The 21,154-nt window shown below is 42.2% G+C and overlaps 1 protein-coding gene across 1 annotated transcript in view; it reads right to left on the bottom strand.

The window, feature by feature from the left end:
* The window catches only part of LOC138742640 (transmembrane protein 255B), a 57,343-nt gene that overhangs the window by 6,962 nt on the left and 29,227 nt on the right, over positions 1-21,154 (bottom strand). Inside the window, exons 4-6 of the mRNA XM_069897329.1 lie at positions 14,447-14,536; positions 13,075-13,155; positions 4,959-5,044 (exon numbers count right to left, since the gene is read on the bottom strand). Coding sequence (XP_069753430.1) covers positions 4,959-5,044; positions 13,075-13,155; positions 14,447-14,536 — 257 coding nt within the window. The remainder of the gene's footprint in view (positions 1-4,958; positions 5,045-13,074; positions 13,156-14,446; positions 14,537-21,154) is intronic.

Here is a 21,154-nt window from a genome sequence, read left to right as displayed (position 1 = left end):
TCTGATTGTTTTTCTAAGGGATGTTTTTGTTCTCTCGATGAATTATAAAGGAAACTTGGTATTAATGGAAATTCTGTATTTATGTATTATTAATTATGATTTTTTTGAATAACAGATATGTGGTTGATATATGATTTTAATATTTGAACTTAGTTTTAAAGTGGATTTCATTTGTTAAATACATGTATTATGTTTGATTTAAATATATGTTTAAGGGTATTATTTTAGTATTGATTTTTTTTTTGTTGTTAGTAATTTTTTTTGTTGTTAAGTTTTATCCTTTTTTTGTAAGTGGGGTTTTTTCTATTTTATTTACAATATTGTTAATTAATTCTTCACTCTTTATTTTGGGGGGGAGGGTTGGACTAATTTTAAATTAGATGATTAATGTTGTGTTATAATTATTGGGGGGGTTAATTTGTGTAGTTTAATGATGTAGTATTCTAATTTTTATTATCTTATTTTTTATTATTTCTTTAAATGTAATTTTTATTTTATTCATGTCATAAAATTTTAAATAAAGTTTAAAAAAAAAGAAGAACCGCCCTAAACTTGGAAGGCAAGTATTAAAAACTAACAACAGGGAGGTTGAGGCAAACAGAGGGAATGAAGTAACTGGATCCAAGGAAATTGCAGGCATTTTGCTTTGCAGATGTGGGAATCTCAAGCAAACACAATGAAGATGATGGCACTCAGCAGATCAGGCAACATCCACAGGAGGTTGACATTTCGGGACTGAGCCCTTCAGGAGCGCCAAAAATCAGGCAGACGTCTGAATAAAAAGTTGGGAGGAGGGGAAGGGGGAGGACCACAGACTAAGAGGTAATAGGTAGAGTCAGGTGGGTGAGTAGAAGCTAAGAAATTATGGGGGGGGAGTTCAGAGGGCTAAGAATGATAGCTCTCTGATAGGAGAGGGAAGGGAAGGGGATAGGGTGCTGGAGGAAGGTGGATAGAGGGTTGAAGGAAAGAGCCAGGAGAGGGGGTTAACAGAGACTGCTAAGACATTGCTCCTCCAATTTCAGGGTGGCCTCAACTTTTCAGCACACGAGGTTATGGACCCCAGCTGTTCACAATTCACATTAATGATCTAGATGAGAGGATCAGATGTAATATCTCCAAATTTGCAAACAACACTAAGTTAGGAGGAGTTGTGTGCACTGAAGAGGGGGTCAGGAAGCTTCAGTGTGATTTGGATAAATTGGGGGACTGGGCAGATACATGGCAAATGCACTACAATGTGGATAAATGTGAGGTTATCCACTTTGATAATACAAACCGGAGGGCAGATTACTATTTGAATGGCAATAGATTGGGAGATGGGGAAGTGCAGAGAGACCTAGGGGTTCTTGTGCACCAGTCACTGAAGGCGAGCATGCAGGTACAGCAGGCGGTTAAAATAGCAACTGGTATGTTGGGCTTCATATCAAGTGGGTTTGAGTATAGGAATAAGGATACCTTACTGCAGCTGTACAGAGCCTTGGTGAGACCCCACCTGGAGTATTGTGTGCAGTTTTGGTCGCCTTATCTAAGGAAGGATGTTCTTGCAATGGAGGGAGTGCAGAGGCGATTCATCAGGCTGATACCTGGAATGGCAGGAATGACTTATGAGGAAAGATTGCGCAAATTGGGATTGTACTCGCTGGAGTTTAGAAGATTGAGAGGGGATCTCATAGAGACATATAAAATTCTGGCAGGACTGGACAGAGTGGATGCAGATGGGATGTTTCCAATGGTGGGGGAGTCCAGAACCCGGGGCCATGGTTCGAGGATAATAGGCAAACCATTTAGGACTGAGATGAGGAGGAATGTCTTGACCCAGAGGGTGGTGAATCTGTGGAATTCATTGCCACAGAGGGCAGTAGAGGCAGGTTCATTGAATATATTTAAGAGGGAATTAGATATATTTCTTCAGTATAAGGGAATTAGGGGTTACGGAGAGAAGGTGGGGACGGGGTACTGAACTTTAAGATCAGCCATGATCTCATTGAATAGCGGAGCAGGCTCGAAGGGCCGAATGACCTACTCCTGCTCCTTTCTTCTATGTTTCTATGTCAGTGTGGCAATGGGATGTGGAATTGAAGAGGTTGGCCACTGGGAGCGATCTCCTGGACTGCACCCTGATTTGCCGATGTAGAGGAGACGGATCAGCCAAAAACGGACTGAAATGACAGAGCATTCAGTAAGTGTTGCGAAATCTCTGCACTCGCCCAGATCTTGCCTCTTGCTTCTCCCTGAATTTGAACTCGCCACATTTGGCAGTGATGTTATTAGCTACAAGGAGCCTTGGTTCGTTGGGTTGTGTATGTACAATCGGATGACAATAGACGTGAACTTAAATAACTCTAACTCTCTTCTCTCCTAAAACTAGATCAATGACCAAACATTGACCATCTGGCCCAATGATTCAATGTGAAATTTTGGAACTATGTGAGGATCTTTTGTCATTCTGAAGTTGTGGTTTTTTTGATGTTGCTGGGCCAATAGGTGACTTACTTACAAAGAAATGCAAATTCTTCTTTTGTACTGTTCTAATTCTCATTCTAGCATTCTTGTGGCCTGTGTTTGTCAGTCTTGAGTCTGTTTTTGCCAGTTTGAAGATGTTTTTGGCTTCTGGGCATATATTACTTAGGATTGAATCTCCTCCAAAATTGTTTTGTGTGTAATAATCAGTACAGCTTGCAGAGAGATGAAAATTCCATGAGTATGGACTAATTTCAAAAACCCTCAGGATATAAGAGCAATATTGTTTTATCCAATTGAACGGTGTCTATCAATTATCACATTTATTCCTATAGCCTCAAACAAAAACTAATAATTTCATTTTGTGAATAATTAAAATATCTGCAAATTAACATTTCAATCAAAAGACAAAAAAATTTGTTACAAATGTTGACTTGTACACATGATCCAAGTGCCATTACATTTAGGGAGAAATGCAGAACAAACTTCACCCTCATTTAAATAAAAACAGCGGGTCAAGCTACACGTTATAGTTCGGCCTGTTGCAGATATTGAGAGGAGCAGGGGTTATTGTGTTGACGCAAGAAAGCAGAACAAAGCTAAGAGATCAGCCGCCATCTTATTGAGTGATGGGGCAAGGACAGGGGACAAAAAAATGGCAGTGTTACCACCAGGGTGGACCCAGGAGAGCGGAGACACAGCGCTGCTCCAAAGGGTTCAACTGCCCAGTCCTAATGCCGGCTTTAAACGGCTGGGAAAAGGAGCCGACGGTGTTACAAGTAAAATCCTGCAACCACAGGGATCTGTGCTTAAGATGGCAGCAGCCATGAGGGGTTGCAGACTCCTAGGAGCAGGGTGCCAGAAACGGGGAGAACACCCCTTGATGAGAAGAAGCAGAAGAGGAAACTTCCCTAATCTGAAGGGACTCTCTTTTGCGGGTTGTTCTCTGTTACTGTAAGGGGCCCCAGGCCTTTATGGCAGGCAGAAGGTAATTTTGTGTAATACTACATATTCTGTACTATGACATGACAATAAAGGATGCTTGAATATTGAAATGGCCTGTTCCTGTTTTTGTTTATAATGTGGCTTGGCTTACTGTCAAAAGCTGTGAATGATGTTTGTCATTTTGAAACTATTAAAACCTAACTACCTATTATTAAAAAAATTAACTACTGGCAGAGGCTAGTAAAATTATAAAGAATAATAAACTATAAAAGCACTCAAAATTTTCAAAAAAACTTGGTGATCTCTTCCATCCAGTGAAGAAGCTGGCCTTGTGCCAAATCTAACCAAGAACAGGTTGTTTGAGCAAATTCAAATTTCAGAGAATGATAAAATATTACACAAAGAACCTACAGCAGTGTTGGGACTCTACGGGGAAATGCAGACGGTTTTGCTTGTTAACAAATCCCCGTCAAAATCCAGAGTGGGAAAAAAAGAGTTGCTATTGGTGACTATTGGACAGCCGTTTCTGATAAAATCCAAAATGGTTTCCAGAGGTTCTTTAGGGAAGGAAATCTGTTGGCTTTATCAGGTCATCAGGTGAATCCAGACCCATGTCATTATGGATGACTCAATTGCCTTCTAAATTAGCCTAATGTGGCTAATGCCGTAAGGGTATTAAAGGTTACGGAGAGAAGGCGGGGACGGGGTACTGAACTTTAAGATCAGCCATGATCTGGTTGAATGGCGGAGCAGGGTCGAATGACCTACTCCTGCTCCTATCTTCTATGTTTCTATGTGGCAATTAAGGATGGATCAGAAATGATGATACCCATATCCCAATAAACAGCAAATAAAAACAGACTTTTCCAGCCCTCATTTGATTTTTTTGCCTTCCATTAGCACTTGGAATGTACAAACACAACCAGACACAGCGCTTCCCTGTGGAGTCCTACCGCCCAGTCTGATTGCCAAGGGCTCCTGGTCCGACTGCTGTATTCAACAGCAGCTTCAAGGGGCTGCAGAGTCCTGGGAGCAGTGGACAGGTGCAGGGTGCTAGAAATGTGGAGAGCACCCCTGGTTGAGAAGAAGAAGCAGAGATGACAGTGACCATGGTTGGGGACCAGCGAGGAACTCTGTGGCTGAAGGATGTACGTGCTGGTGACTTGTGGGAGAAACCCACCCAGAGCGTAGGCTGCTGGTGTCTTGAGGTCAAAGGATTTGAACCTGGCTATTGGAGACTGTCTCATAGAAACCATGGTTTCAGAAGTGGGATCTGAGAGGATGTTGAGGGCCTTATCGTGTCAGAAGTTTGGATGTGGGCTCGGGTTGCTGATGGTTTGAACTGAAGTGGAGTCCTCTGCAGCTGTGGGAGTGTTGGAGGTGAACTAACAGATAACTTGGAGAGTGGGGGAGGGACTCTCTTTCTCTGACTAAAGGGCCGTGGGCCTTATTTCCAGACAAAAGGCAATGTCATAATAATGTTACATTTCTGATTTATTACATTGACAATAAATAGTATTTGATCTGATCTTAAGGAAAAGCAAAACACTCACTTAGCGCAATTGTACAAGTCACAACAGTAGCACGTATTGCTCCGCACATTCAGATTGCAAGATTCGGTGAGGGTCTGGCATGGCACCTAGAACCAATGGAAGAACAGGGTAGTTTTAAACAGCTGCCTTGGTTTAATAACAGAAAAGCTGAAAATAAATGCTCTTGACAAGTATCTTAAAAGTTATATGCTAAATACTATCACTATACTCCTGCTGTAGGCTTCTAACAGTTGGAATTTCCTACTGAGCTGTCCCGCTGATGCCAATAGCTGACCTATTTCAGCAGGTCTGCGAGTTGAAATCTCATCGGATCAACTTCTAGAAAAACTGATCCCAAGGTGAAGGTAAGTGGTAAGCTGCCCAGTATCCTTCCCCCCACCCCACCCCAGCTCCATTCCCAGGCAGAGTGCAACCTTAAAAAGGGGCCTTGATTTACATAAGCAGAAATTAACATCAGTTTAAAGTCTGTTCAAGTAACTGAACTGCAGGCAGATGGGAAGCTGATCTCATGGGATATCAAGGGAGGGTTGAAGCTGGGATGGAGGTGGTGAAGGTTTGAGGTTATCACTAGTGACTTTCAGGGAGTTCATATAACCAGTTTTGTTGGCAGAAGAGGCAACTTCAGATTCATGGACATCTCAGTGAAATCATTAGGAGGCAATCTTTTTATTCCAATTGAACTGGGCCAGGCGACCTTCCTCTATCTGATTTAAAGCAAGTGAAATTGGTGGCAGGAATGAGGGACTTGTGTTACGATAATCTAACACACACCCAATTATCTTCAACACCGTTCACATTAGGCAGGGAGTAAAAATTAATGCATGTCTTAATAAACTTGGTGAAGAGAAAGCAGATGAAGAACTAACAACAGACTACTTCCATTGGTAGATCATTCTAAACTGAAAGTTTACCTGTGCATTTCTGTTTTTGCTGACCACATTCACCAATTAGCTCCATGTTCTGCATTATGAGATGTCTAATGTTAAAATTAACATGAAGTAAAATGGAAAAAAAAACTGCTTGCCTTTTATCAATTGTGGCACTGAGTGCAGATGCAGGGGCATCACGTTATAACTGGACAGGATGTTGGTGAGCCCACACTTGGAGTATTGCAGGCAATTCTGGTCATCCATTGATGTACCATCAGTAATTCACAAAAGGCTGAGTAGTGAAACAATCAGGCTTTTAATAGCTAAAGACTGGGACACTATCAAACAACCATCCACCTCCTTGACTGATCAGAGCAAAAGGGTGGCGCGCAAGAGGCTATGGAATGGAAGGGGTGTCCAGTCAGTGGAAGCCAATCACGGTATAACAGTGGTTTACCACACCCAGTTTTAGGGAAGGTATTGTTAAGATGGAAAGGGGTGCAGTAAAGATTCACAAGGATGTTGTCGGGACTGGCAGGCTTGAATTGTAAGGAGAGGCTTGATAGGCTAGGACTTATCTCCCTGGAGTGGAGGAGGCTGAGAGGGGCATTAATAAGGTAAATAGTGATATCTCTTACCCCAGGGAAGGTGAATCTAAATTAGAAGGCATAGCTTTTTAAAAGGGACCCGAGGGGTCCTTCACATAGAGAGTGAGGTGCAAATGAAATGATTTGCTTGAGGAAGTGGTAAAAACGGGGACAATTGTTATGTTTAAAAGGCATTTATACAAGCGCATGCCTAGGAAAGGTTAAGGATAGGACAGTGGCCCTCGACATTTTTTCCACTCACACACCACCTTAAGTAATCCCTGACTAACCACAGAGCATCTGATGCCACAGGCGCTCTGGTTAGTCAGGGATTACTTAAGGTGGTATGTGAGTGGGGGATAAACAAATTGAGAACCACTGGTTTGGGAGGAATTTGTGCCGAATGAAGGTAAATGGGACTAGCATGGTCAGCATAGATAATTTGGGCTGAAGAACCTGTTTATCTGCTGTAGAATTCTATAACTCAAAAATGAACGACACCCACTGACTTCATTTTTTTCCATTTCTTTTCTTTCTTTGGCTTGGCTTCGCGGACGAAGATTTATGGAGGGGTAAATGTCCACGTCAGCTGCAGGCTCGTTTGTGGCTGACAAGTCCGATGCGGGACAGGCAGACACGGTTGCAGCGGCTGCAGGGGAAAATTGGTTGGTTGGGGTTGGGTGTTGGGTTTTTCCTCCTTTGTCTTTTCTCAGTGAGGTGGGCTCTGCAGTCTTCTTCAAAGGAGGTTGCTGCCCGCCAAACTGTGAGGCGCCAAGATGCACGGTTTGAGGCGATATCAGCCCACTGGCGGTGGTCAATGGGGCAGGCACCAAGAGATTTCTTTAGGCAGTCCTTGTACCTTTTCTTTGGTGCACCTCTGTCACGGTGGCCAGTGGAGAGCTCGCCATATAACACGATCTTGGGAAGGCGATGGTCCTCCATTCTGGAGATGTGACCCACCCAGCGCAGCTGGATCTTCAGCAGCGTGGACTCGATGCTGTCGACCTCTGCCATCTCGAGTACTTCGACGTTAGGGATGAAAGTGCTCCAATGGATGTTGAGGATGGAGCGGAGACAACGCTGGTGGAAGCGTTCTAGGAGCCGTAGGTGATTCCGGTAGAGGACCCATGATTCGGAGCCGAACAGGAGTGTGGGTATGACAACGGCTCTGTATACGCTTATCTTTGTGAGGTTTTTCAGTTGGTTGTTTTTCCAGACTCTTTTGTGTAGTCTTCCAAAGGCGCTATTTGCCTTGGCGAGTCTGTTGTCTATCTCATTGTCGATCCTTGCATCTGATGAAATGGTGCAGCCGAGATAGGTAAACAGGTTGACCGTTTTGAGTTTTGTGTGCCCGATGGAGATGTGGGGGGGCTGGTAGTCATGGTGGGGAGCTGGCTGATGGAGGACCTCAGTTTTCTTCAGGCTGACTTCCAGGCCAAACATTTTGGCAGTTTCCGCAAAGCAGGACGTCAAGTGCTGAAGAGCTGGCTCTGAATGGGCAACTAAAGCGGCATCGTCTGCAAAGAGTAGTTCACGGACAAGTTTCTCTTGTGTCTTGGTGTGAGCTTGCAGGCGCCTCAGATTGAAGAGACTGCCATCCGTGCGGTACCGGATGTAAACAGCGTCTTCATTGTTGGGGTCTTTCATGGCTTGGTTCAGCATCATGCTGAAGAAGATTGAAAAGAGGGTTGGTGCGAGAACACAGCCTTGCTTCACGCCATTGTTAATGGAGAAGGGTTCAGAGAGCTCATTGCTGTATCTGACCCGACCTTGTTGGTTTTCGTGCAGTTGGATAATCATGTTGAGGAACTTTGGGGGGCATCCGATGCGCTCTAGTATTTGCCAAAGCCCTTTCCTGCTCACGGTGTCGAAGGCTTTGGTGAGGTCAACAAAGGTGATGTAGAGTCCTTTGTTTTGTCCTCTGCACTTTTCTTGGAGCTGTCTGAGGGCAAAGACCATGTCAGTAGTTCCTCTGTTTGCGCGAAAGCCGCACTGTGATTCTGGGAGAATATTCTCGGCGACACTAGGTATTATTCTATTTAGTAGAATCCTAGCGAAGATTTACATTTACATCTCTATTTAAATACCACCCTCAACTGCCTTACACTATAAACCACATGCTCATTTAATCTCTGTCAATAACCCCATCACATACTTGTCCCTGTTTTCTCTTCTCCCCTGCCTTTCTACTTGGATCTCAATATCTCGAACTATTCCCAATTCTGATAAGATCTTTATTCTGTTTTTCTCTCTCTACAGAAACTCCCTGACCTTCAAGTTGTTTTTAGCAATTCTGAATTTTCCTTCCGTTTTCCATCACCCAAAGGTATTTTGTTTTGCTTTAATATGCATCAGCATATTAAGCCAACACTGAAAATAGACATGCCAAATTAAAGCCATCTTGGACGTTGATATTGTTCCATTAATATTTCCCCTTTCTGGAGGGGGCAGGGAGATGATGAAAGATGAATCAGATATTTCAATTTCAAAATGACAAAGCTTTTGTAACATTAAACATAAAGAGCTGAGAAAACAAAATTATAACATGCTGGCGTGCAGGGCCATTGCCAGACTATTTTGTGCCCGAGGCAACGCCAAATGCTTGCAATCCCACCCCCCAAAAAATTGCCAACTTTGATTTTCAAAGATGTTTTGTAGAAAAAATTTAAAAATTGAAACTGCTAAATTTACTTTAAATTTCAGGAAAGAATAAGGGAAAATTACTGATCTAGAAGCTTTTTCACAACTTTGTAGCTCTATTATATTTAATATAATATAAAATATATTAGCCTAAAATATTTTGTGCTGAAGATTTAAAAGTGTATAAAATACAAAAATAAAGCTAATAATGAAACAATTATTTAAAACATAATAATATATCTTTAATTAACAAGCATTGAAACTACTCTTTGGTCTGACTACTCAAAATGATAGCATTTATCTGCTGTCAAAGCCAAGTTTCCTAAAATTTAATAAAGATATATGTAGGGTCGTGAATGTGTGTGAGTTCTGTGCAAGCTCAAGCAGGTATCTATTTATAAACCAATTACACAACACAACAAATATATGAGCACGAAGAAACTGATGGGGAAGACAGTCTCTATCGAACTACTGCTCGATAGCAAGGCAGACATGATCACTCGTTCCCCTGTGATGCGCATCAGGGTCAGTGTCAAAATGAGTGTTACTGGGGGAGGGGGTACAATCTGACAATTGTAAACTTATTCAGTGGGGGGCGGGGCAAGGGGGTGCTGGTGGTGGCTTACCTGTGCTGAATGGACATAAACCTCCTCCATCCCTCTGATGTACCAGCCGAAAGCACTGCTTTAATTGCGTGAAGTGTCTCTAGCATGAGTCAAGCTAGATGCCAGTGATGCTTGACGCACGCTAGTGATGTGGACGGGGATGGGTCTGACAGGAGGTGATGGCCGCGAGCATATGGGGGCACAGCATCTCGCAAGGGGGGGCCATGTCTGCAAATGCCCCCCTTGGCGCAGACTCTGATTCATACACACGGCGAGCATTGTGGCCGTCATGAGAAGAGTGGTAAAGATACTATATATTTTTATTTCTGTGTGGCCACTACAAGATATATATAATAAATAAAACATAAGTTGGTTTCTGTTGCCTGCATTTATTTATCTATATTTTATCTGTATTAATCTTTTATGAATCTTCCTTAAAATATTAATATTTTGTGCCAAAGGATTCCACCTTGACTTTCTTTACAATAGCAATACTCTTTACCAAGGGTCTACCCAGGGGACGAAGGCCCTCTCAAAATCATAGGCCCATGCCAACTGGCCCACCTGCCCCCCCCCCAACTCTGTTCTGACCTACCTACCTTCAAACTCTGCCACACTGTACTCCGCTCAATGTCAACTGCAGCGCTGCAGCTGCGGCAGAACTACGTCCCTGTGCATAGCTCTGCTAAACATTCCCCTGTCTGCGGGCCTATTGCACATGCTCTTGCCGGTCACAGTACTCAAATCCATCGCGCATGCACAAAAGAATAAAGATGGCCGTGCCCAGCCAGCCAACAAACCTTGGGACACCAACTAATAAAGGAAGTACACTTTTTCACATTTCACAGCACAATTGGCCATCTAGGACATCAGGTTGAATCATATCATTTAAAGAATTTAGAAGCCTACTATTTTGTGGGCGCACGATAATGAACCGTAAAATGTGGATAAAGTCGCATTGCACACATGATTATAACCAGAGGAATGAGATGTTTGCATGTGAGCAGGGTTTTGCTGTGTGAAAAAAAAATCAAGTTATTTCAGATTGCTTTCAGAATGTCTTGTTACATCAGTACCAAATCTTCAAGCACAGATTTTTGGTAACTTAATTTCTTCATTCAGATGTAGTCTCGCAGCAGGAGTTTGGCAGGCTGGATTTCTTCAAAGTTATAGAACGTGTCTGTTTTATCAGTGTTTAATCGTTGTCCAACTTTTTCCAGGTCAAAACCAGGGCACTTACAAAAATTATAGGCATAGAGCTAGAGAAGGAAATGCAACTTCATTGGCAAACTTTCCATGTCGTGACTTCTGATGTATGGTAGATACTTCGTGGGCAGGGTGATGGTGTGCTTTCTATCTGGCTTCCCAGGCCCTTAGTGCCTTTGCTTTTCAGACCACCTTCCCTTCTCATCCAATGTAGTCGGCCTGATGTAATTTGTCTCCTGCAACCTTGGATGTGCTTATTTATTCCTCCTCTTGTACAACCATTTTCTTCAATCCTGATCAGCTTCTTCCCCTTGTGTTCTTCTCTAAAATCACTTCCCTCTGTACAGTGGTGAGGGAAGGTTATCAAAAACTACATCAGGATGAAAAGGAAAGCAGGCCAGGAATGGCACCGAGGCAGACCCCTCAACACAATGAATCCCTGCCAACCATCATCACCTGCTTACAGCAACCCTCACATTCCCATCAATCTCCCCAATCAGCTCCACACCAGGGGCAATTCACAGTGCCCATTAACCTACCAACCCAAGCATCTTTGGGATGAGGGAGGAAACGGACCACTCGAAGGAAACATTCGTGGTCACAGGGAGAATGTGCAAACTCCACGCAAGGTCAGGATTGAACCCAGATTCCTGGGGTTCAGAGACAGCAGTTCCACATACTGCACAGCAATGCCACCCTTTCACATGTTGTTATGCTAGCAGCTTGATAGAGCACAAGATTCCCTGGAAGGCAAATTAATACCAATGGCTACAGCTTATAGACTGATTAGTTGGGTATGAAATGAACAGCCCGAAGGTATTTAGAACAGTTTATGAATCAGCCTGATGCAAACTATAGCCAAGTGTTCAAGCTGCAGAAGAGAATTGACCAATTACATAAGTTAAAAAGTAACGGCATGTTTAGAACAGCCAAAACATTTTTATCTCATGAACCTAACAAAGGCTATAGGTCTGTATTAATTTGAGTCAACATCAAAACTGACAAATTATGTCTTGTGATTCTTCCTTGCAGATGAATATTAAATCATCCTCTTCAAACCATACACCAGCCTGACTTGCAAATATATCAACATTCTCTCATCACCACGGGATCTCAATCTTGCGGGGTCTTATCTCAACTGTACAATGGCAGTACCAAACCCAACTATACTATGTGAGTATCTGACCCGACAGAGTGAAAAGAGTATAGAACTAAAAAATACTGTGCAAGATCGTGACTCAACACTACTGACGAGTAAAAAAAGAGATGGACAAACAGTATATTTTATATAGCAAAGATACATAACTTACTTTTTAGGCTTGAGGCCTTCATCAAAGAATGCTCTAGTACAGAGGGAGTGCCCTACCCAACAGTACGGAGGGAGTGCCCTACCCAACAGTACGGAGGGAGTGGCCTATCCAATACGCTGGAGGGAGTGGCCTATTCAATACTACGGAGGGAGTGCCCTACCCAACAGTACGGAGGGAGTGGCCTATCCAATACGCTGGAGGGAGTGGCCTATTCAATACTACGGAGGGAGTGCCCTACCCAACAGTACGGAGGGAGTGGCCTATCCAATACGCTGGAGGGAGTGGCCTATTCAATACTACGGAGGGAGTGCCCTACCCAACAGTACAGAGGGAGTGGCCTATCCAATACGCTGGAGGGAGTGGCCTATTCAATACTACGGAGGGAGTGCCCTACCCAACAGTACGGAGGGAGTGGCCTATCCAATACGCTGGAGGGAGTGGCCTATTCAATACTACGGAGGGAGTGCCCTACCCAACAGTACGGAGGGAGTGGCCTACCCAACAGTACGGAGGGAGTGGCCTATTCAATACTACGGAGGGAGTGCCCTACCCAACAGTACGGAGGGAGTGGCCTATCCAATACGCTGGAGGGAGTGGCCTATTCAATACTACGGAGGGAGTGCCCTACCCAACAGTACGGAGGGAGTGGCCTATCCAATACGCTGGAGGGAGTGGCCTATTCAATACTACGGAGGGAGTGGCCTATCCAACAGTACTGAGGGAGCTCCTTCATCGCATTGACATCAGAAGCTCAGCACTGGCATTGGAGATGGGCAGTGAATGCTGGAATTGCCTGCATCCTGTCCTGTTAAAGATGTGACTCAATCCATTTTCATAGATCAGACCAAAGGTTATTCAATCATTTAGAGAATCCACAGCCCATGATTTACTCCACTTACAGCAGTTAGGTAGTTATCATAAATAAAGTTGTGTCCACTGGTGTAGTGTTGACATCTCCCTGCATCCAGTGGTTTTCGATCCTAGCAACGAAAAAGATGCAAAATACATTTTCAATTAATGTAATTATTAAACAAATTTTAGAAAACTTCATATTTACTTTATATAATACTCACAATATTAATGGCAGTGAAAACACCATCCATGATCACACAGAAAAATAAACATTTTTCTTTATCAAATCCACATCCATTCCCCAGAATTCCAAATTCATAACTTTTTCATTGTCCATTACTGCAAATTTTCACTCTCAATTCAGGTCACTACAAACCCACCAGATCTTTTTGAAACATGTAATAGGATCCTTCATATCTATCAGAAACATTGGTGAGGCAGACTAGGCCAAGATTTCATGGCTTGAACTCTGTAATGTTACACAATGTTTGTGCATACCATCATTGAACATCCATCAAATGAACCTTCATTGAACCGATAAAGGTACGCGCTGTGAGGACAAGGAAGTTTGTGATCTTCACCCTGGATCCTTCATATGTTCCACAATGGGGGCACCTGAACATGTGCTGCGCCACACCACATTTGTCCTGCTCATCACTGTGAGACCGGTCATTTTCATGTGAGTGATTAAGGCCAACTCGTGTAGATGCCACCTTTCACAATACACTGCTTTGTTGCAAGGTACACAGTATGGGTGCGAGGGTCCACGTCCAAAGCATAAGCTTCAGGTAGTTTTCCTGCAGGGTTGACGGCAAGGGGGGGACATCCGCGGCCATTGCCCCACATACGGTCACGGCCATCACTCGCCAGACCCGTCCCCACCCTCTCCGGCATCACAAACATTTAGCTTGATGCATGCTAGTGACTGTCCACCTGCCCCAGGCCATGTCACTAGAGTGCAAAGGGGTGGATGATGGTAACAGCAGCGAATTTATGAGCTTTACACTGCGCCCCCCTCTAACATGCTAATGTCCCCCTCTAACATTAGTTCTGGCTCCAACGCTGGTTTTCTGCCATCTCCACCATCCTCCCCAAGCCTCTCTCCAATGTGACACTCACTTCCCACACACACACAAAATGGACCACTACCTATTTTCTCCCAGTTTTCATCTGCTTGTTGTTAGTGGTGTATAATCAGGAGGAAAAACCTTTATACGTGTCTTCTCATATTTGCAGTGCCTTGGTACTGAAGAATTGTTTGGCTGATGTCGCATTCAAAGAGCTGTGTGTCAGTCTGGAAGGTGATGGGGATGGTACAATGGTTCTGCAGAGGAATTACTAAAGGCCGCTGCTTCTTGAGAATTAACGTGCTGATTCATTGACAGAATAACAGTAAATGAACAGAAAGATAATACTCACAATATTAATGGCAGTGAAAACGCCATCCATGATCACACAGAAAAATGCTCCAATAATTCCAAAACTGAGGAAGGTAATGGCTGCAACCAACTGTGTGGACAAGGAAATAGAACCAAATGAAGGTTACTAATTGTATTTAGTCATTTCCATTTGAAACTCAAAATGTTCTTTTAAAATATAAATATTTAAACTTAAAAATAATGAAGAATGCTCCAATTTGTGCTTTGTCAACTACAGCCAACCGAAGGGTATAATCGACAAAGCATTTCAAATTGTAGAGCTGGAAGGTCACACAAGTAGGAAGGATAGAACCAAGAAGTGAGTGGGTGCAAGGAAATGGGAACAGTACATTTCAGGCACTGGGTGACAAGGAGTCGCGTTAGCCTTGGGGGTTTGGAGACAATTTTTTTTGGACAATTTTATTTAAAAGTTATCCATACATATAAATCATAGCCAGATATAATACTTAGTCATGAAAAATCAATATCGTCCATTACATGATGATATAAACCCCAACCCCCTCCCCCCAAATAAACTCTAGTAGAAAAAGAAAGGAAAAAGAAGAAATAAAGAAAAAGCATAGAAAAAGAATAAAGAAAAGGAAGTTAGAAAAAAGTTAGAAACCTGGCTGCCGGTGGATTCCCTTCACACGGCATCAATCATTTATATATTTTAATAGATCTAAAGGAGGTTAATGTGGGTCGAAGCTTATGAAAAGATTTTATAAATTTGTAGATAGAGGCACCAAATTTTCAAAAATACATCATACTTAATTCTCAAATCGTAAGTGATCTTCTCCAAAGGACGGAGCCGTGCATCTCTGCATTCTGCCGCTCCATCCCCAGGTGGGTATCAGATTTCCATGTTACTGCTGTACATTTTCTTGCTACTGCTAAGGGTTTGGAGACAATTGAAGACTGGAACATGCCATGGTACTGGGGTTTCCGCAGTGCAGGAAGATTGAAGCATAGCAGAGGTTGGAGGACAAGAAGTTGGTTCCCTTCAAGCACCACAGCTTCCTGGCAGGGGAACATCTTGCTGTTCTTTCAACATCACCAGGAACTGCTGACCAACAGCCCCACGGGAGCACCTTCACTAGAATGTCCAAGAAGGCAGCTCTCCACTGCCTTCTCAATCAGGATGGGTCAGTGCCACAGATTTTGCCCACAAAGTCCATATCCTCTATATTTTGCTCATACCTTGATGAAGGGCTCAAACCCTGAAACGTTGGTTGTGTATCTTTAGCTTTGTGACTTAAAGGACATTTTTTGACCTACTGAATTTCTCCAGCATTGTGCTTTCACTTCACCTACGGTGTCTGCAAACTTTTGTATTTCTCTCCTACATAGAAATGCCTGGGCAAGACAAAAGCTTAAATAAAAATGTCGGCCGCAAATGGGCAGGGAATGCCATAGAAACAAAGAACTGTATTGAGGTGAAGGAGGGCATGGATAATCTGCATACAGGGTTTGTGGAATCAGAAATTCAGAATTGTCCTACCACTGAGTGGCATAATCAGTAGCACCTTCTGCTCTTGGTTTCAAGGAAGTTATAATCCCACCTGCCCCACAGCCCTCCATCCCAATGAGACACCTTTCTACAGCCCGAGGGAGTGAGTGGGGAGAAATGAGGGAACCATTTGGATTTTTAAGAATAATCCAAATTTACAATTGTCAATTCCAACTTTATTTCATTACTTGAAGATAAATTCCTAGTTGCCATGGTTGGATTTGAACGCATGTATCCAAACCAATAGTCCAACAAATAACAATCTATTCCAGCTACAAGGAACTGAACAGAAGAGAACATTCCTCATCCTGGGAGCTCTGACATTGTCTCATATGACTTTAGTTGAAACAGTAACTACCAGAGAGAATCTTGAATTAATGTGTAGGCAAAAAGGGAGTTGAAACCAGAGCTTTAGCCATTGTGTTCGTTTCAGTTCCTGCCCGTGAATTTCTGTCAAGCACTGATCATGGAAGGGCAATCTTAGAACCACTCTGGGAGCGTTTTCTTCTGGAGCTTGGTAGTATCAATGCCATCCCCCAAGAGGACACAAAACTAGGGCAGCACACTCCAGAAAAGATTAGATGTCCTCTCTTTGACCTGACATGGGAGGATCAGCTAAATATGGCATACTATCTGAGTCACTGAGATGGCGTGAAAATATGTCGCCACCTCTTCATGGAAAAGATCAAAAGGCGAAGAGACAGCCCTCGATTCTTAGTGTCTCGGGACCCAAAATAAAAATCTTTACCCAACTGAGTTCCATTTAACAACAAATTTTAAACTCTCTTTTGCATTTCTTTAATTTATATTTAATCGATTGAGACAGTGTATTTGGAGAGGAATGTCTGTGTTTATCTTTCACTTCATTTTCCCATCAGGATGCCTCCAGCCACCTTAGGCAAGCTTCCCACGCTTTTGTCATCCAAAGCTAATAATGTTAAAAAGTTCAAATGGAACAGTAAATGGTGACACAGTCAATAATCAGGAAGATTAGGGAAAATGCAAAAGGAAATTGCCAAAGGCAAAGGGAGTTTAGAAAAACATATTAGCAAATGCAATTAAACTGAACCCTAAATAACTTGCCTCGTTCATGTATGATAACAATGTATGATTGAATATGCTTCAGTTTCTCAAATGGAGGGTACAATAGTTCGGTCTAACACCAGTGTATTATGCCTAAACAAGGGAAACTACCAGGGAATGAGGGAGGAGTTGGCCAGTGTAGACTGGGAGTGCAGTCTATATGGCGGGACGGTTGAGGGTCAGGGGAAGATTTGCAGAGATTTTTCACAGTGCTCAACAAAGGTATATTCCAGTTAAAAGCAAGGACCGTAAGGGTGGGGAGAGCCAGCCTTGGATAACTAAGGAAATAAGAGAAGGCATCAAACTAAAAGCTCATGTATACAAAGTTGCCAAGATCAGTGGGAAACTAGTAGATTGGGAAAGCTTTAAAAAGCAACAAAGAGCCACAAAGCGAGCAATAATGAGCAGAATCCTTGCAGGATGAGAAAGGGAAATGGATATTGGGTAATGAGGAAATGGCTGAGTATGAATGACTATTTTGTATTGGTCTTCATGGTGGAGGACACATCTACCATGCCAAAGACAGATGTTATGATGGGGGGTGAGGACCTGGATGCAATAACGATCACTAGAGAGAGAATACTGAGCAAACTTGAGGCTCTAAAGATAGATAAGTTCCTTGGTCTTGATGGAATGCATCCCAGGAAACTGAAAGAAATGGCAGAAGTTATAGGAGAGGCTTTGGTGTTAATTTACCAAAATTCTCTGAACTCTGGGCAGGTCCCAGCAGATTGGAAGACGGCAAATATCATGCCATTATTCAAAAAAGGATGTAGACAAAAGGTATGGAACTATAGTCCAGTTAGTTTAACATGTATGGTTGGGGAAAATGCTTGAAGCAACTTTGTATACATGAGCTTTTAAATGGGAAAATACTCTGGAATTTCCCATCTATTCATTTTCAAAGCCTCCACAAAGAATTTGCTCATGAAACCCAAATAAAAGTTCTTGATGGAAACTTCACAGACAAGTTTAAGACTAGCAGGGGAATAGAATGAAATAAAGTTTGCGTGCTTCTCCCAGTAAATGTTCTTTGTCATATTCTGTGAGTCCTTGAGGAGTCACATTATATACTCACAAGCTCACAACATGGTCCTCCTCCAACCAACTGACCTGAAATTGTTTGGTCCTTATTAATACCACAATACGTTGAGATGATACCAGATGGCACCATATCTCATGATACTTCCTGTAACATTTAAGTATATTCTGATTTTTATCATTCAATATAATAGATACTAGTTTTTCCAATAATTGTAAACATGTTTACATGCATAAGGATCCAATCTTTTTAAACTGGTACTTCTTAACATAAACTCTTCAGTTGAAACCTTATGCAGAAAGCACAAATGTTCAAATCAATTACACATCTAGTCAAGCATAAAGGCCTTGGTGAATAGTTTTCAGCATTCATTTTTGGTTGGCCATCTTGCATGACAGCTGCCCGAAGATCATTTTCCAAAATGTCTCTTTCATAAACTTCAACCAAACTCATTCACTTCTTCCTTTTCCTGCATGCCTGAGTTTGATCCTGTTATGCACTCGCTCATACTTCCAGGACAATATGATCTGGCCTTCCTCTTTTGTTTACTACTAGTCTTCCTCCATCTGTACTGGGGTGGACACTGACCCATCTTTGTGTACTCATGGCCATCCTTCCATCGAACTCTTGCGTTCTTTCCATCTGAGCTGCTGCCTCACTGTAGACGGGGAGTTTGTTTTGCTCACTCTCCTGCCTGTGAATAGTTCTGACCACATTTGACAGATTTGCCAGATGCCAGTGTGCTTCTCTGAAGTTAGGCTCCTGAAGCTCTGCATATTTCATAGAGATACAGCACGGTAACAGGCCCTTCTGCCCCACGATCCCGCTTCATACAATTATACCCAAGTGCTATGTGACCAATTCAGCTATCTACGCCGTACATCTTTAGAATGCAGGAGGAAACCGGAGCACCCAGAGAAAACCCTTGAGGACACAGGGAGAATGTACAAACTCCTTACACACAGGGCCAAATTTGAACCCAGGTCACTGGTGCTGTAATAGCATTGCACTCACCACTACACTAACCATGCTATCCCATGTGATTTTATGAACAAGACTAGCCTAGGTAGACAACATGGCCAACAAGGACAAGTTGGGCCAAAGGGGCTGTTTCCATGCACTAAAACTCCATGACTATGTTATAAACCAACATGTCCTTCAAACCCTTAAGATTGCAATTTGCTTCCAACAATTTCAGTTCAGTCCAGAAAACCTTGAATCTGTCCACAAGGATGGCTTTTCTCATTCCCAAAGGCTTTGAGAATCTTTTCTGACATCTCATGCTCTGCCTAATTGTTCAGTGGAGTTCACTCCATTGGTGTCCAACCATATACAACAGCACCTTTATTTTGGCTCCTCCCCCCCACTTTATGAAACATTGCCAACTCAATAAGGAATAAAACTTCATCCATTCTTTCCAATCATTTCCTCAGAAACCAGCTGTTGAGAGAATTTTATTTGCTCCAATCTTTAACATCCAGATTAAAATGAATCATCTAGTTGGAAAAAAAAGGCTGGCTTTACTGGCCCCAGTATCCTTTCTCACTAGGATGAGGTACATCTAGTGTCCAGTCTTATGGCCATCAATACCACATTACAACATCCAAACCCCAGTCATCCTGTCCAACCCCTCTTTCTGACAGAGACATTAAGGCACAAAAATATTCACCATACAACAGGTCTTCCAATCAACCATCACTCACAATCTCCATCATTCATGGTGCTCAGTGTCCCTTGCTAAACGATATTTCAAGTCAATTATGATTTTTGATAGCACGTTGTGTTATATTTCCCCACCAGCTGTTCTTCCTTCAAAGTGCTCAACATTACATTCTTTAGTTTCTTTTGAATCATATTATAATATCATTTTCTACTGGTTACAAACCTGCAATGTGGCCATCCTCCATCTCAAAAACATCGTCTCATCTGGAAATACTTAATGACATACTTGTACTTTCATGACATGACACAAGATGGCATTACACTTCTTATTCCCTTAAACAGTTATTTTGTTGTAATTATAATGAAAATGCATAATGGAAGATTAAAAATGAATACAATTCATGAATTGTATCATCGGATCCTTCCTTATAAAATTCTTAAAACCGAATGGATCCCGTATTTACAACCAATTTAAACTTATTAATGATATATTTCAATCTCTAAGGCTGGGAGAATGAAGGGCTCTGAGTTTCACTTCCAAGCTGTTCTCAACTTACGACTGTAATTGGGACCGAAGGATTGGTCATAACTCAGTTTGGTCGTTAAGTCGGATTCACATGTCTTAACAAGGTATTAAAGCAATTTTTCAAAAATAAATTTCAACAACTGAACCTTTAATGAAGAATCTCAGCATATCTACAGTATTTTAAAAAATTTTTATCGTATGTGCGGATGAATGTAACTTGGGTTGGTCCTAAGTTGAGAACTACCTGTACATGTGTCTCAAGTAGTGCTATGAAAATATTAATACTTACCAATCTATCTGTTTTTCAGTCTTTCTTAAGACAGTTTCCATTCCATTGAGTAATTACTTTGGCACAATCTGCTCTGTTTTTTAAAAATTTTTTTGTTCACTCTATGAACCATATTAATCAAAATACACACAAAACATTTCCCTCTTGAATGTACGCAGTGTCATTTTCTCCCCTTTTTCCCCCCCTCCCTTCCCTCCCTCCTTCCCACCCCCCTCCAAACCCATTAAACATTCAACATATACAATACAATAAACCCATTAAATAATGTCATCACACAATGAAAATAAACAAGAAAATTGTGTCATCTACTTTTACACACTAGATCAGGTCATTTCGTCTTCTTCTCATTCTATCCTTTTGGGGGATGGGATCCGCGATAGGCCCTCTCTGTTGTGTTCCATGTACGGTTCCCAAATTTGTTCAAATAATGTGACTATTTTTTAAATTATATATATTTTTTTCCAATGGAATACATTTATTCATTTCCATGTACCATTGCTGTACTCTTAGGCTCTCTTCTGATTTCCAAGTTGACATTATACATTTTTTTGCTACAGCTAAGGCTATCATAATAAATCTTTTTTGCGCTTCATCCAG

Source organism: Narcine bancroftii, chromosome 9 (genome assembly GCF_036971445.1).
Source record: "Narcine bancroftii isolate sNarBan1 chromosome 9, sNarBan1.hap1, whole genome shotgun sequence".
NCBI classification, from domain to species: Eukaryota; Metazoa; Chordata; class Chondrichthyes; order Torpediniformes; family Narcinidae; genus Narcine; species Narcine bancroftii.
Note: the sequence above shows the minus strand (reverse complement) of the source record. Positions and strands in the feature narration are given on the sequence as shown.